The sequence below is a fragment of the Leucopleurus acutus genome, assembly GCF_964270905.1.
Source record: "Leucopleurus acutus genome assembly, chromosome: 2".
NCBI classification, from domain to species: Eukaryota; Metazoa; Chordata; class Mammalia; order Artiodactyla; family Delphinidae; genus Leucopleurus; species Leucopleurus acutus.
Window position 1 is genome coordinate 77,637,710 of NC_139143.1, and position 13,065 is coordinate 77,650,774.

A 13,065-nucleotide genomic window follows, 5' to 3' on the forward strand; every position below is an offset into this window, starting at 1 on the left:
CTGTTTTAGCCTGAATTCTTGGAACTGTAGGTTCTTCTCTTTGAGAGATGCCCTCACCTGGGTAAACTGGGTGGGGACCAAGGGAACAGAATGAAGGAACTGATTATCCAGATTCGACACACAGAGGAAAGGAGGCGGGGGCGGCGAGGGCACTTTACAGTCTTTCTCTCGCTGCTAGTTGGCAAGACTCTGGCTCATACTCCTTTTGTCTAAGAGGGTCGGAGGGGGGTTGAGTTGGGTGGGCGGCAGAGGAAGGAAGTTGCAGTGAGGAGTGGGTGGCCTGGAGCTGGTGGTGGCCTGGGCTACAAAGGCTGGGGTCTGCAGGGGGACCCTTGCCTCCTCCCTCCATGTCTCCATTGGATGTGGAATGCATGTCTGCCATGGTACCTATTCTATGTGGTTGGACTCTGTTGGGCTCCCCGCCTCCAGAAGGCTGTGAATCACGTCCCCTTCAGCTGGAGGGCCTCTGCGTCTAACAAAGGCACTCAGTACACATTTCATGATGAATTCCTACCTTATCCATCCTGGCCTGCCATTACAGAAGAGCGGACAGGAATTCAGGCAGGAGTTATAGCAAAAAGAGTCCCCCTGGCTAGTCTATCCCATTCATCCTATCTCTCGAAGCTGCAGGTGTGGTGGTGGTGCTGGTAGCATGGCATCCAATGGGGAAGTGAAGGTAACATCTGAGAAACATGGCCAAGGTTCGAAGCCCTGAATGTCTTCATTTAATCATCAAATATCCTCCGCATACCTGCCCAGAGAGGCTGGGTTCTGGCATTCCTCAGCCTCATGCTGTGGGGCAGCATAATGGGCTGGAGGTCACAGGTGAGCGGAGCAGCCTGAGGCTGGGGAAAGGCACCCAGCCCCTGGGAGATGGAGACAGTGATTATCTGTGAGCACAGCATCCAGGCCTTCTCTGTCGTAAGAGGGCTAAAGGGATGACACACGTGGGGCATGCGGGCCTGGACTGAGGGGCTGTGTCCACAGGGGCCCTCCTGGCCTGCGAGCATCAGAGATCTTGGGCTGCCAGGGATTTGTTTCCTTTTCATTGACCAGCTCCCCAGAAGACACATCAAATATTATTAGAGATCAGATACATAAGAGTTTCAGCATCTTTAAAGGCTGAAAATGTGTGCTGTAGTCCTAGCCCATACTTCCACTTTCCGGAAGTGTAACCTTGCGCCTTTCTGAGCCTTGGCCGCCTCATCCAAAGAAGGGATGGCCCTTCTGCCTTCCCTTTATTATGGGGCTATTGTGAGGCGCAAAAAAAGTCACAAAGTGTGGGAGCACTTTGTAAACTTAAAGTGCTATGCAATGTGAGCTGGTTCTTTATTTATTCAAGGCAGTGGCACAGGGACACCCCACATTGGTGCTGCTCCAGCCATCCTCCTACCAGGACCTGCCTGCACGGAAGGGCTACTTCTGTCTTTTGACCGCTGGAGGGCTTAGCACTTTGAGTTCACTTTCGCATCTCTGGCCCCATCTAATACACAGGTCAGGGCCGTGGGGGGCCTGGCAGAAGAGTGCTGAGGTCCCTTATTTCCTTTGCTGGTAGAACTGGAAGACCGCCTTCTCTTGCTCATACGTCTCGATGGAGCCGGGTCGAAGGCGCCGGATCTCAGCGATGGCGTCCCCTGCAGCCAGGCCCCGCTCCTTCACCAGGTAACAAGCCAGCATGGTACCCGTGCGGCCAAAGCCCAGGGCACAGTGCACTCCCACCGCCTGCGAAGGGGGAGCTGGGTGGGGAGGAGCTCAACGCCCTCCCAACACTCTCCTGACCCTCACTTGTAAAATACAACCAGGTTTTAAAGATGTAGGACAATGAAAAATATAAGTATCTGGTTAAGAATTTATTTTATATTGCTTATATGTTGAAATGATATTTTGGAGTTACTGGGTTAAATTATATTATCAAGATGAATTTCTCCTGCTTCTTGTTTACCTTTTTAAAATGTGGCTCCATTACATTTGGACAGAACCTTGCTCTGGAGACTGCTCAGTACCCCCTGACTTCAACCCCCATCTCTCCCAAGTACGTTCACCCTTTCTCCTTCTCAACTCAACATCAGCTGGTTCTTCGTTGCCTTTCCTCGAGCCCAGTTCACACTGCTGGGCCCTCTTCATACTCCTCCCCCTTGCCCCCCGCCTCCGCCCCCCCCCCACCGCCTCCGCCCAGCTTTGGCTTTCTGTTCTGGTTGAGATGGTCTCCTGGCCCCACCCTCTTCCTCCAGTCTTTCTCCCGGAACCCAGCTAAGTTATTCCTGGCCCCGCCCTCCCCAGCTCCGCGTGTCCCCGCTGACCCCTCCCAAGTCCCACCCCCCGGGGCTAACCCCGCCCACTGACCTCTCCCCTGGCGTTGGCCTCGTCGACAATCTTCACGAAGCGGTCGATCTGCTCTGGGCCCGGCGAGCAGAAGTCTGGGATGCGCAGTCGGTGCAGGGTGAGGCCGGGGCAGCTGTCGCTGTGCGGGGGCCCGCGCTCCGTCAGTGACACCAGGTGCCGCACACCCTGGTCCAGCAGGAACTGGTAGTGGGCGGGGAGCCGGGGCAGGGCCAACCCCGCCAGCCGGCCGGGGAGCACCCACGAGAAGTTGGGGGGCTGCACGCCCATGGCTGACGGAGGGCACAGAACAGCGGGTCACCGGGGGCGAGGCCGGCCCGTCCCGCTCCGCCCCCGGGCCGGGTAACCTTCCACCTACCTAGCACTGGCGCCTCCTGGAGCCACTTGGTCTTCGGGACACATCCTGGGTGTCATCCTGCTCCGCCTCAGGGGATTGGCCGAGCCGCCTGGGGGCGGGGCTAGAACACCCAACTCCCGGCTCCTAGTGACCGTCGGAGCGTTCTGGTCCGGCCCCAAGCAGAACACTCGTTGATTGGTTGGATAGTCAATAATGGGCGGGATTACTGCAGCCGTGTGCACGGGGATTGGTGGACCACGCAAACAGCCAAACCAGAACACCTAGAAGGAATTAAAAATTCTTTTCTGTGGCTGAAGCAACCCCGGGTCGAGCTCTGCTGCTCCCTGGCGGTCGGTGGGAGTTATTGCATCACTGGCCAACTGCCCCTGCTGCCCAAGGGCCTGGCCTTGTCTTAACTTTCTTCACAATGGATGCCCAAGGGTTTAAGAGATGGCAAATCTACGTACGGCTTGGGGGAGGAATCTTCTCTACAATAACTCTAAGTCATTATCAGTGACTTTTTGAACTCATCCAGTAAGTGGGAATCGCCACTGTACAGGGGACTATTCTTGTTTTTCCACTGCTGAAATTATTAAAAAAAAACCCAGTGTTTCTGCCATCTGGTGCCCTGCAATCGTACCCGGGAGAGTAATAATGTAATAATAATAACAACAACAAAAGCACCACCAACAACAACAATATAAGAATTAACAAATTGAGCATTTACTATGTGCCAGATATTTTTCAAACTGATTTAATTGCCACAATAATCTTACGAGGTGGGTAATCTATTTAACTATCTTATAGATGAGAACACTGAAACTCTGGAGAGGTTCAGGAACTTGACCAAGAGATGACTGATGGTGGGGGTTTGAAACCAAGCAGCCTGGCTCCAGAATCTTTAACAAAACAGTATTGTATTCTAAAGTTAAATAGAAGGTTACTGCCTTTTTACCTAGCCATCCTCATGTCCCTCAGCTGGGTTAAACAGTTGCAGGATTTGTTAATTTTTCTTCATATTTCCTGATTCTCAGGTTCTGTGAGTCACCCTTCCCTGGGGAGGCTAGAGTTTCTCTGTGTCATTCATAGCAGGTGGGGAACTAGATCTGAATACAGTGTCTTAACTGTGATCTGACTGGTTCATATCCTCATTTGAACAATGTGCTTCTAGTGATCAGACTAATTATAATTATGAAAATAGTTAACCCTTATTGAATTTGCTTATGTACCAGGCCCTGTGCCAGGTGCTTTCTGGAAGAGCCACATTGGGAAGGTATTTTTATATCTCTTTTGCACATGCGTAATCTGAGGCTTAAAGAAATTGGTTAACTTAGCCAAGCACACATAGCTAGTAAGTAGCTGGGCTGGTTGAGCCAAAGTCTCTCTCATTCCAAGCCCAGGGTACCTAGTCATGAAGATGTACTTCCCTCCTTCTGTTCCCATCTACCCCTGACACACACATTTGGTTCCAGCAAAATGAAAAGGAATTTTTCTTCCTCCAAAGATCAAAGCCTGCTCTGACCCTGTGGAAAATGCACTTACCGTTTACCCAGGCAACTCTGAAGCATCGCCTCTGCCTACTCTCCCCAGGTTCCAGGAGCTGCCAAATCTACCCTTTCCCTTTCTTCTGTACAATCACAGCCCTGATTAAGCCCTTCCTTCCTGTCTGCACTCCCATTTCCCACACAACTCCCTATGACTCTTTCTAGCCCATCCCAATTTATTCCTATTGTGCCCTTCAGCCACCAGTCACCCCTTCTCCCCTCCCAGCAACTCCTCTCGATCCCTTGCTCAGGATTTCTGGCTGCACTGCCTCTGGAGACAAGACTCCAGCACTTGCTCCTTTCAGGTTGAACTTTTCTCAGTCCCTTTTCCTTGCTGTCCTTTCTTTGCTCCCTCATTCATAAGGGGAAAACTTCCCACGTCTCTCTCCACTACCCTATGCCCCTTCCTTGCCTCCTTGAGATCCAGCTCAAAGCCCATCTTCTTCAGAAAGAAGATATTTCGCGGGGGAGACAGAGATTCCCGTGTGGGTCTCTGCAGGGGTTGAAGTGCATCCGTCAACCCACCTGGGCTTCCTTTGTAGGAATTCCTCCCTCTTTACTGCTCTGCCTCTGGCTTCCAACAGGTCCCAGGTGCAGGGGTCCCTGCCTTGGTCTGTGTCCCATTGTAAAGAATATTATTTAATTTTCTGTCTTGGGCCCAGGGGGCCTCACATTGAAAGAAAAACTCCTTTCTGATGGTTTCCTGGCTAGGATCCCGGCAACTAAACAATGTCAGCTCCCCGCACGTAGCCCCTAACCTTATGCAACACTGAGCTTCTTTTCCTTTCTCTTCTGTGTTACCTGACCTTCAGTAAGATTTAATCTCCATACTCCCATCTCATTTTATATAAATATGTACTCCTAGTATAGCAGTTAGTTTATTGGATTGGGGTTATCTGTGTCAGAGCCAAGAAGGCATCATTCCATCTTCAGATTTCACACCTCTAATACAGAGCCTGATACCCAGTGCTCAAAATTGTTAAATGAATGAAAAAATAAGTAGAATGCATAGGCCAGACTGTGAAGGTACATTTCTGGGAGTGTAGGCGAGTCTCCAGGACTATGTGACAATGTGTGTTTATGTGTCTTTTTTTTTTTTTTTTTTTCCCACCAGCAAGGTGAGTTTACTCAGGAATAGTAGAGAATTGCAATTTGGGCCAAGCAAACTATGGCAAACCATAAACAGGTTCTGGGAACAGAGGAGAGGGGCTTGCTTTTATAGAGGAAAGGAAGAATTGAGGAGGGCTGTGACGGTTCTTCATTGGCTGCAGCCGGTGGCAGCTTGTTGTTGATGGGCCAGAAGGAAATCTTTCTTCCTTCTGGGGTGTTTGTGTGTCTTTTTTTTTTTTTTTTTCTTTTTTTTGCGGTACGCGGGCCTCTCACTGTTGTGGCCTCTCCCGCTGTGGAGCACAGGCTCCGGACGCGCAGGCTCAGCGGCCATGGCTCACGGGCCCAGCCGCTCCACGGCATGTGGGATCTTCCCGGACCAGGGCACGAACCCATGTCCTCTGCATTGGCAGGCGGACTCTCAACCACTGTGCCACCAGGGAAGCCCTGTGTGTCTTTTTAATTGCATGAGTTTGAGGACTATTTGAGTGCGGTGTAGTACCTTCTTGAGATGTACTTTTTAACATGTGTGTGCTTTCAAGGAGAGAATGACTGTCAGTATGATCCTGGCTAAGTCTAATTACTGTTTTGTAAAAAGGGAAAAATAAGCCTTGCTCTTTGCAGAGCCCTGCTCCTGTTGTGTGTATGTGTTTGATCTTGTGTGTATGTAAGTGTGTTGAGGGAGATATTTTCCTGGAGAACAATCTGTTGACACTGACAGTGGGCTGAGTGATAAGCTTAATTTCCCTGACTTCAAGGAATTTACAACATGCTGGGGGCGGATTTAGACTCAAAAGTAATTGTTCTCATAATATATAGTAAAGTACTAAATTACTCATCAAAGACAATCAGATCATATATATTGAAAAGTTAATTGTGCAGTAAAAATAATAAGCACAAGAGAAGTTAGTGGGGGAAAGATAAGCTTGGGTTGGAACCACCAGAAAAGTCTTATGAGGACAGTGGTCTTCGTTCCCTTTTGTTCTCGGCCCATATTGTGAAATACTGGAAATAACATTATTTGGAAGCTCAACAGAACAGTGTTAGAGCATCCTAGCTCCCCCTTCCCCAGCTGATAAGACTGTTTTGACCTAATTCTCTTTGATGTTGAGGCCCCCAGTTCCTTGAGGGCTTGATGCTAGTGGCAGTTGGAGGTGAAACCAGAGACAGAGATTCCTTTCTCCAAGTAGGTCCCTGTGTCCCACCAAGGCAGAGGATTGCTTGGGTTTGGCTTCCTGTGGCCCTTGGACTGTAGTCAGAGCTCTCAGTGTCTTAAATGTTAGGATCTTTTGTCTAAACACATCTCACACCTGGGACCCAATGATCTGGAAATTGGGTTACAGAAGGGATGGTGTGGTAGCCAACCTCAAAGACCACCTCATGTCTTTTCCACATTGATAGGCCTGGCTTGTGTAACAAGTAGAATATTGTGGACATGATGGTGTGTGACTTATTAGGTTAACTCACAAAAGACAGTATGGTTTTGACTTGCCCTTTTGTGGGAGAAGCCAGCTGCCATATTGGGAGGACACTCAAGGAGTCTAATGAGAGATCCGTGGGGGGAGGGTTCATACCAGCATCACGTACGAGAACTTGCTATTTTGGAAGTGGATCCTCTGGCCCCATCAAGACCTTAAATGACCTGCCCAACATCTTGACAATAACCTCACAGGTTCCCTGAGCCAGAATCACCCAGCTAGTCCTCCCTTGAATTTCTTACCCACGGAAACTATGAGATAATAAATATTGGTTATTTTAAGCCATCAAATTTAGGGGGAATTTCTCATGCAGCAAATAGGAAACCAATACAGATGGGAATATTCAGATAAAAGGAAAGAAGAGAAATAATTTCTAATAAACTTAAGCGAAATAAAATCAAGTTTATTTTTCAAAGAAAAAGTTATACTATAAGCAGTTGTAGTCTAAGTGTGCGTGTGTGGTTTTGGGGGATAGGGTGTTGAGATAGGTCAGTGCAAATTTTCCACATCTGGAGAACCATGCTGTGTAGAGGAACCAAGCAGAATAGTCTGGGTGTGGGTTTTGGGTGTTAATGGTGTGGGAGGTATGGGGTTTGATGTGGTATTTGTGTAGTTAGGGACGATATACAAATGATTTCATAACTGGCCATGGCACAGGAGGCAAGCAACCAGAATGGACCCTCCACCCATCAGCACCATTGCCTACAAGCAAATGGTGATGCTATCCTGCTGTTAATGGATGCACATTGGTGTCAAGTGTAGAGGCTTTGACATGATCTGGGGTGTGGTCAGGTTACCTTGGACATTTCAATATAGGTCTTTCCACAAGATGGCACTGACAGCCTGATAGCTTTTCCTTGTTTCACTCGCGCTCTCTCTCTTTTTATTTTTTTTTTTGTATTTGTGATTTGTATACTGTTACAGAACATACCATGACTGATTGCTCACAATTTACTAGTTGATTTCTTGTACTTCTGACAATTCTATCACCTTCTTGGCACTTAATATTACGTTTTTTCTTTAGACCATTCCAGGGGCACATTGAGACTTCCCGTTAGGATGTTAGGGGGTGGTGCCTTATACTGGAAGCTATGATTAGGGGGGCTGGAGCTGGAGATGGACTTGGGGGCTTTGGTTTCAGTTAGGTAAGGGACACCTTTGCGATGAGAACAGTTTTGGTGAACTATCTCGCTTCTAACATTCATGCTGCTACAAACTTTGCTTTGCCTTGGATCCGAAAGGAAAAAAATTACTGAAAATCTTGGCATTGCAATTTTCACTGCATAATTGTAAAAATTGGAAAGGACCTCAGAGATCTTCGGGTTTAACCTCTCCATTTCTGGGTGAGGAAACTCACCTCATTGAGTTACTCAGTTGGTCCAGACTAAGCCTCAATCCACACTATCAGATATCACTGGGTCACTGCACTGTGTGACCTGGACCAAGTTACTTTAAATTTCTAAGTCTCTGTTTCAGATGTCTATAATGATATAGATTATTAAGGATTATTGATAGGGTTAAATAAGCTAGGAATATGTAAAGTGCGTAGCAAAGTGCTGGCACGTAATTGGTGCTCACAAATGGAAGCTACTTCTGCTATCACCATCATCATAGGATGATTTAGAGCCAGATGGGAACAAATGAAGAAATTACACTTATGTTGATATATCTCTAATGTGAAGTATTATCATAGGATGCTGTGGTTAGTGGAATTTTTTTTTTTTTAGGAGTTCTCCCTTTGAATTTTCTTTTTCACATCTTTATTGGAGTATAATTGCTTCACAGTGTTGTGTTAGTTTCTGCTGTACAACAAAGTGAACCAGCTATATGTATACATATATCCCCATATCCCCTCCCTCTTGAGCCTCCCTCCCACCCTCCCTATCCCACCCCTGTAGGTCGTCACAAAGTAACAAGCTGATCTCCCTGTGCTATGCAGACGCTTCCCACTAGCCATCCATTTTACATTTGGTAGTGTGTATATGTCAATTCTACTCTCTTACTTCATCCCAGCTTCCCCTTCCCCTCCTGTGTCCTCAAGTCCATTTTCTACATCTGCGTCTTTATTCCTGCCCTGCCACTAGGTTCATCAGTACCGTTTTCTTAGATTCCACATATGTACATTAGTATATGGTATTTGTTTTTCTCTTTCTGACTTACTTCACTCTTAGTGGAATTCTAAGATGGGCCCAAATGACCTATACCCTTTGATGAGGGGCTATATACCCTTTGATGAGGGGCTATCACTCCCATGATTATGTCATGTTTCATGGCAAAAGATGGCCACTCAGTAAGGTGGCCCTGGGAGCGGAGAGTGATTCCCAGTTGACAGCTACTAAGAAAGTAGAAGCTTCAGTCCTACAACCGCAAAGAAGTGAATTCTGCCAAATGAATGAGCTTGGAGGAGGACCTGGGGCCTCCGATGAGAGTTGTAGGCTAGGTGGCTTCTTCATTTCAGCCTGATGAGACCCTGAGCAGAGGATCTGGCTAACCTGTAACTGGACTTCTGGCCTACAGAACTGTGAGATAATAAATGGGTATTTTTGTAGCCACTAAGTTTGTGGCAATTGGTTACACTGTAATACACAGTAATAAAAAACTAATACAGATGCCTTATTTACTTGCTTTATTTTCTTATTTTTAATATGCTGGTTGCAATACTAGAGCTTTGAGCTTTCTAAAAGGTGGTCTTATTTCTTGTCTCTTTTCCCCTTTAAGTCTTCCAGTCTTCAAAACTCTAGACCACACAGGTCCCGTTTTCCAGGGCAGATGCAACAAATACAGTGAATCAATGGAGCGCAGGAATTGTCACTATCTCATTCCCTCTAGGCACCTCCCCAACCTCCTGGCCTATCCTCCAACCACCTTTAGACCAGTGCTTCTCAAAGTGTGGTCCACAGTTGAGCAGCATCGCATCACCTGGGAGCTTGTGAGAAATGCAGAATCTCAGACCCCATCCCAGACGTTTGGGATCCCGGGTGGTTCACATGCACACCTATGCCTGAGAAGTCCTGCTGTAAAAACTCTGTCCTGCAGCTCTGTTTTCCCTTTGCTGGACAGTCATTGGTAGCACCTGAAACACAGCCTGGTCACAGGAGGTGGTGCCTGATATCTCCAGGTGTCTTTGGCTGACAAGGGCTGTAGGCAGAGGAGCACAGGGAGAAGCCTCAGAGAGACCTAACTGGCCTGGGTAAATGCCTGAGGTCAATTACAAACACCCGACTGTCCCTGGTTGGAACAATCTACTGCTTTACCTGCTGGTCAGGAAGCTATCCAAGAAAAATATGCTTACATGTACGTTGTTAATTTCCTGTTTTTGTTCCAAGGAAGGGCTTGGCTCCCAGATTTCCTTTCTGGAGGAACTCTTGAAACATCACTTTCCACTCTCTCCACTTTTAAGTACGTTCCAACCATAACTGAAATTATCTGATTTATCATCCTTCAGTTGAAGTGTGCCAGCCTCCCTCCAGTTTTGGGAAGAGGAGAAGGAACCATTGGACCGCCTCCCGTCACATCCCCTCAACCCCCCAACAGAAATTCCTCCCACCCAGATCCCATCCTTCTGCAATCTCCTTAGGACACATCACCTCCATGGCTCTGCGGACTGGCCCCCATTATTCCTGCCTTTACACATTTCCCCTCTATGCAGCTACGATGCCTTTCATAGAACACAGACCTTACTTTCCCAGCTCTTCCTTATAGCCTTCAAGAAAAAAAAAAAACCCAACATTTGTAGACTGGCATAAAAAGCCCTCCAGGATGAGGCCTCTTGCTTCTCTCTTCAGCCTCATCTTACCTCATTCCTCTGCAACAATGTGTGTCTCCATCACACAAAGCAAAGAGCAGAGCCCTCTCTCATGCCCTTGCACGTACTATTCCCGTTTCCTGTCCTGTTCTTACGTTTACCCTGCAGCAACTCCTCACCTCCCTCAAGATTCAGTTTGGAACACAGCACTCTCTCTAGGAAGCCTTTCCTGTGCCCTTACAATTTATGTTTCGTATCGTGCTTCGTAGCATCTCTATGAAAACATTTATTACATCATATATTGAAAATATTTGAAAGCAGTTATTGATTTGTTATACAAATATCATATTTTTATTTTAAAATTGTTAACATATATACACACAAAAAGAAAAAATGATTACTTATTACCTATTTATATTAGTGTTCAAAGAAGACACTCTGTGTTTTTCAAGTATGAAGGGAAGTGATATAAGAAATTAGAGGCTTACACACCTGTTAGATGGACTGTTGTAGCAAGGATCCCAGGGGATTTTAGCCTATGATATCTAAGTGACAGACTCTCAAAGACCTTGCCTGGAAGCCACTCCACTGTAAAGCTCAAGAACTTCTGGAAAATTCCCACCTATTATCTCAGTCTGCAGCACTAATGTGGGGAATCCCAAGGCTGTTTTGAACCTCTCATCTTCTTATGCATTTGTTATCTCTAGAAAAGAATAGCTTCTCTGTTTTGGAAATACTGTTCCCAGCATCTCCTCTGTGGTACAGAGGTCTTAATAATGAGGGGCATTGATGCTAAGTTTACAACAGACAATTCACCTAAAGATAACTACATTTTGGTGCACCACCTTTCATACATATTTTTTTGTGTGTGTGTGTGTATGTGTGTGTGTGTAAGTGAATAATATACATATAAAACTCTCTCTTTACTATGCGCTCTCTATCTTTATATCTATATACATTTCTCCCCTCTGGCTTCTTGAAGCTCCTTGTTTCTCTACTTTTTAGAGCAAAGATTCCCAGCACTGGTTTGATGACACCCTGGAGTGTCTTCATTTATCTCAGGGGGTGCCTTGAAATTCACAAAACAAGATTAATTTAAACTAATTTTCATTTAAAAAAGTAAACAGACATTATATAGTAATTACAGGTACAAGTGTGTGTGTTGAAATGAAACTAATAAATGCTTGCCTTAGAGAGACATCAAGAAGATGGGGGTGGGGTTGGAAGGGACCAGAAAGGTGGTTTAGTTAGACTGTTTCTAAAACATCCCCTCTAATTACTTCCAGGTTGGTATTTCCCCCAAATTAATCGTGTTTCTCAAATTGGAAGTCAGGGCTAAGGGGGCCGAAAGCTCCTCGTATGCAGGTCTATATTCTGTGCCTACCATGGAACCTGGCATGTGGTAGATCCTCAGGAAACAGATTTTGATTGACTGTGTGTCCTCAGGACATAGTGTTGGAGGCTGAGGAGGGTACACATCTCATGAGAGTTCCAGCTCTGTGGGATTGGAGGCCGTGAGGTATCTTCAGAGATAGTGGTATGGGTACCAATCCCATTCAAGTTCCAGGAGAATGTAGATGCCCAGACAGTCAAGGATAAAAGAACCTAGGCTGAGATTCACTGGCCTTATGTGACTGGCCAGAGGCTTCTATAATTGCCTTTCTGTTAACAGCTTGTGCGAATCAGCAGAAAGATAGATCAACTAACATCATACATGTATAAATGTCAGTGACTTGGTGCTGAAGGTACAGTCCCAGGGTCCTAGATACAGGAAGGAATTTTGAGCTCTGCATGAGACCAGATTCTTTGAAGCAATAGAGTTGATGTGGGTTCAAATCCCGACTCAGCCATTTAAAGCCATATAACCCCGAATAAATTGCTTTACACCTCAGTGCCCTCCTCTATAAAGAGATAGTCATAACACCTACCTCATAGGGTTGTGAGGATTAAATGAGTTAATCCATGTAAAGTGCTTTGAACAGCGCTTGGCACAGTGAGAGATCAATAAACGCTGGCTCTTGTCATCATCATCACAGTAGGCTCTATGTGCTTATCAGGACTAATTGGTAGTAGGTGTTTCAACTGGAGACTAAAAAGGATATCCATTCCTCTCTGCCCTCAGCTTGGAATGCTTTAGTGACCCCATCTGGTCCCAAAGAATAGGCTCAAGAATTCCTCCCGCCGTGCCCTAGATTGGGGTAGGAACATCATTTGCAGTGCTAGGACTGGAAACTTAGGCAGAGGGTTAAATGGTGTAACAAGCCAGCAAGCAAACAAATGAAACAGAACAGAAAACCACCACATGCAAATAAAAGTCTCAGTGCATCCTCACACCGTTGTGGCCTCTCCCGCTGTGGAGCACAGGCTCCGGACGCGCAGGCCCAGCGGCCATAGCCCACGGGCCCAGTTGCTCCGCGGCACGCGGGATCCTCCCGGGCCGGGGTACAAATCCGCGTCCCCTGCATCGGCAGGCGGACTCTCAACCACTGCGCCACCAGGGAAGCCCCTCTTGTC

At 46.8% G+C, this 13,065-nt stretch overlaps 1 protein-coding gene across 1 annotated transcript; it reads right to left on the reverse strand.

Annotated features, from left to right (window-relative positions):
• Nucleotides 1-1,315: 1,315 nt before the first annotated feature.
• On the reverse strand, nucleotides 1,316-2,686 carry DUSP23 (dual specificity phosphatase 23). The gene is made up of 2 exons (XM_082834193.1): nucleotides 2,344-2,686; nucleotides 1,316-1,722 (listed from the first exon to the last, which is right to left on the reverse strand). Exons 1-2 carry the CDS (start codon nucleotides 2,608-2,610, stop codon nucleotides 1,537-1,539), a joined length of 453 nt encoding a protein of 150 aa, XP_082690319.1. The 5' UTR covers nucleotides 2,611-2,686; the 3' UTR covers nucleotides 1,316-1,536.
• Between the last annotated feature and the right edge of the window lie 10,379 nt (nucleotides 2,687-13,065).

Coding starts and splice junctions, on each gene's coding strand:
- DUSP23 (XM_082834193.1), bottom strand. CDS start 2,610: ATGGGCGTGCAGCCCCCCAACTTCTCGTGGGTGCTCCCCGGCCGGCTG. Junction 1,723..2,343: donor AGGCCAACGCCAGGGGAGAG/GTCAGTGGGCGG, acceptor CCCCCTTCGCAG/GCGGTGGGAGTGCACTGTGC.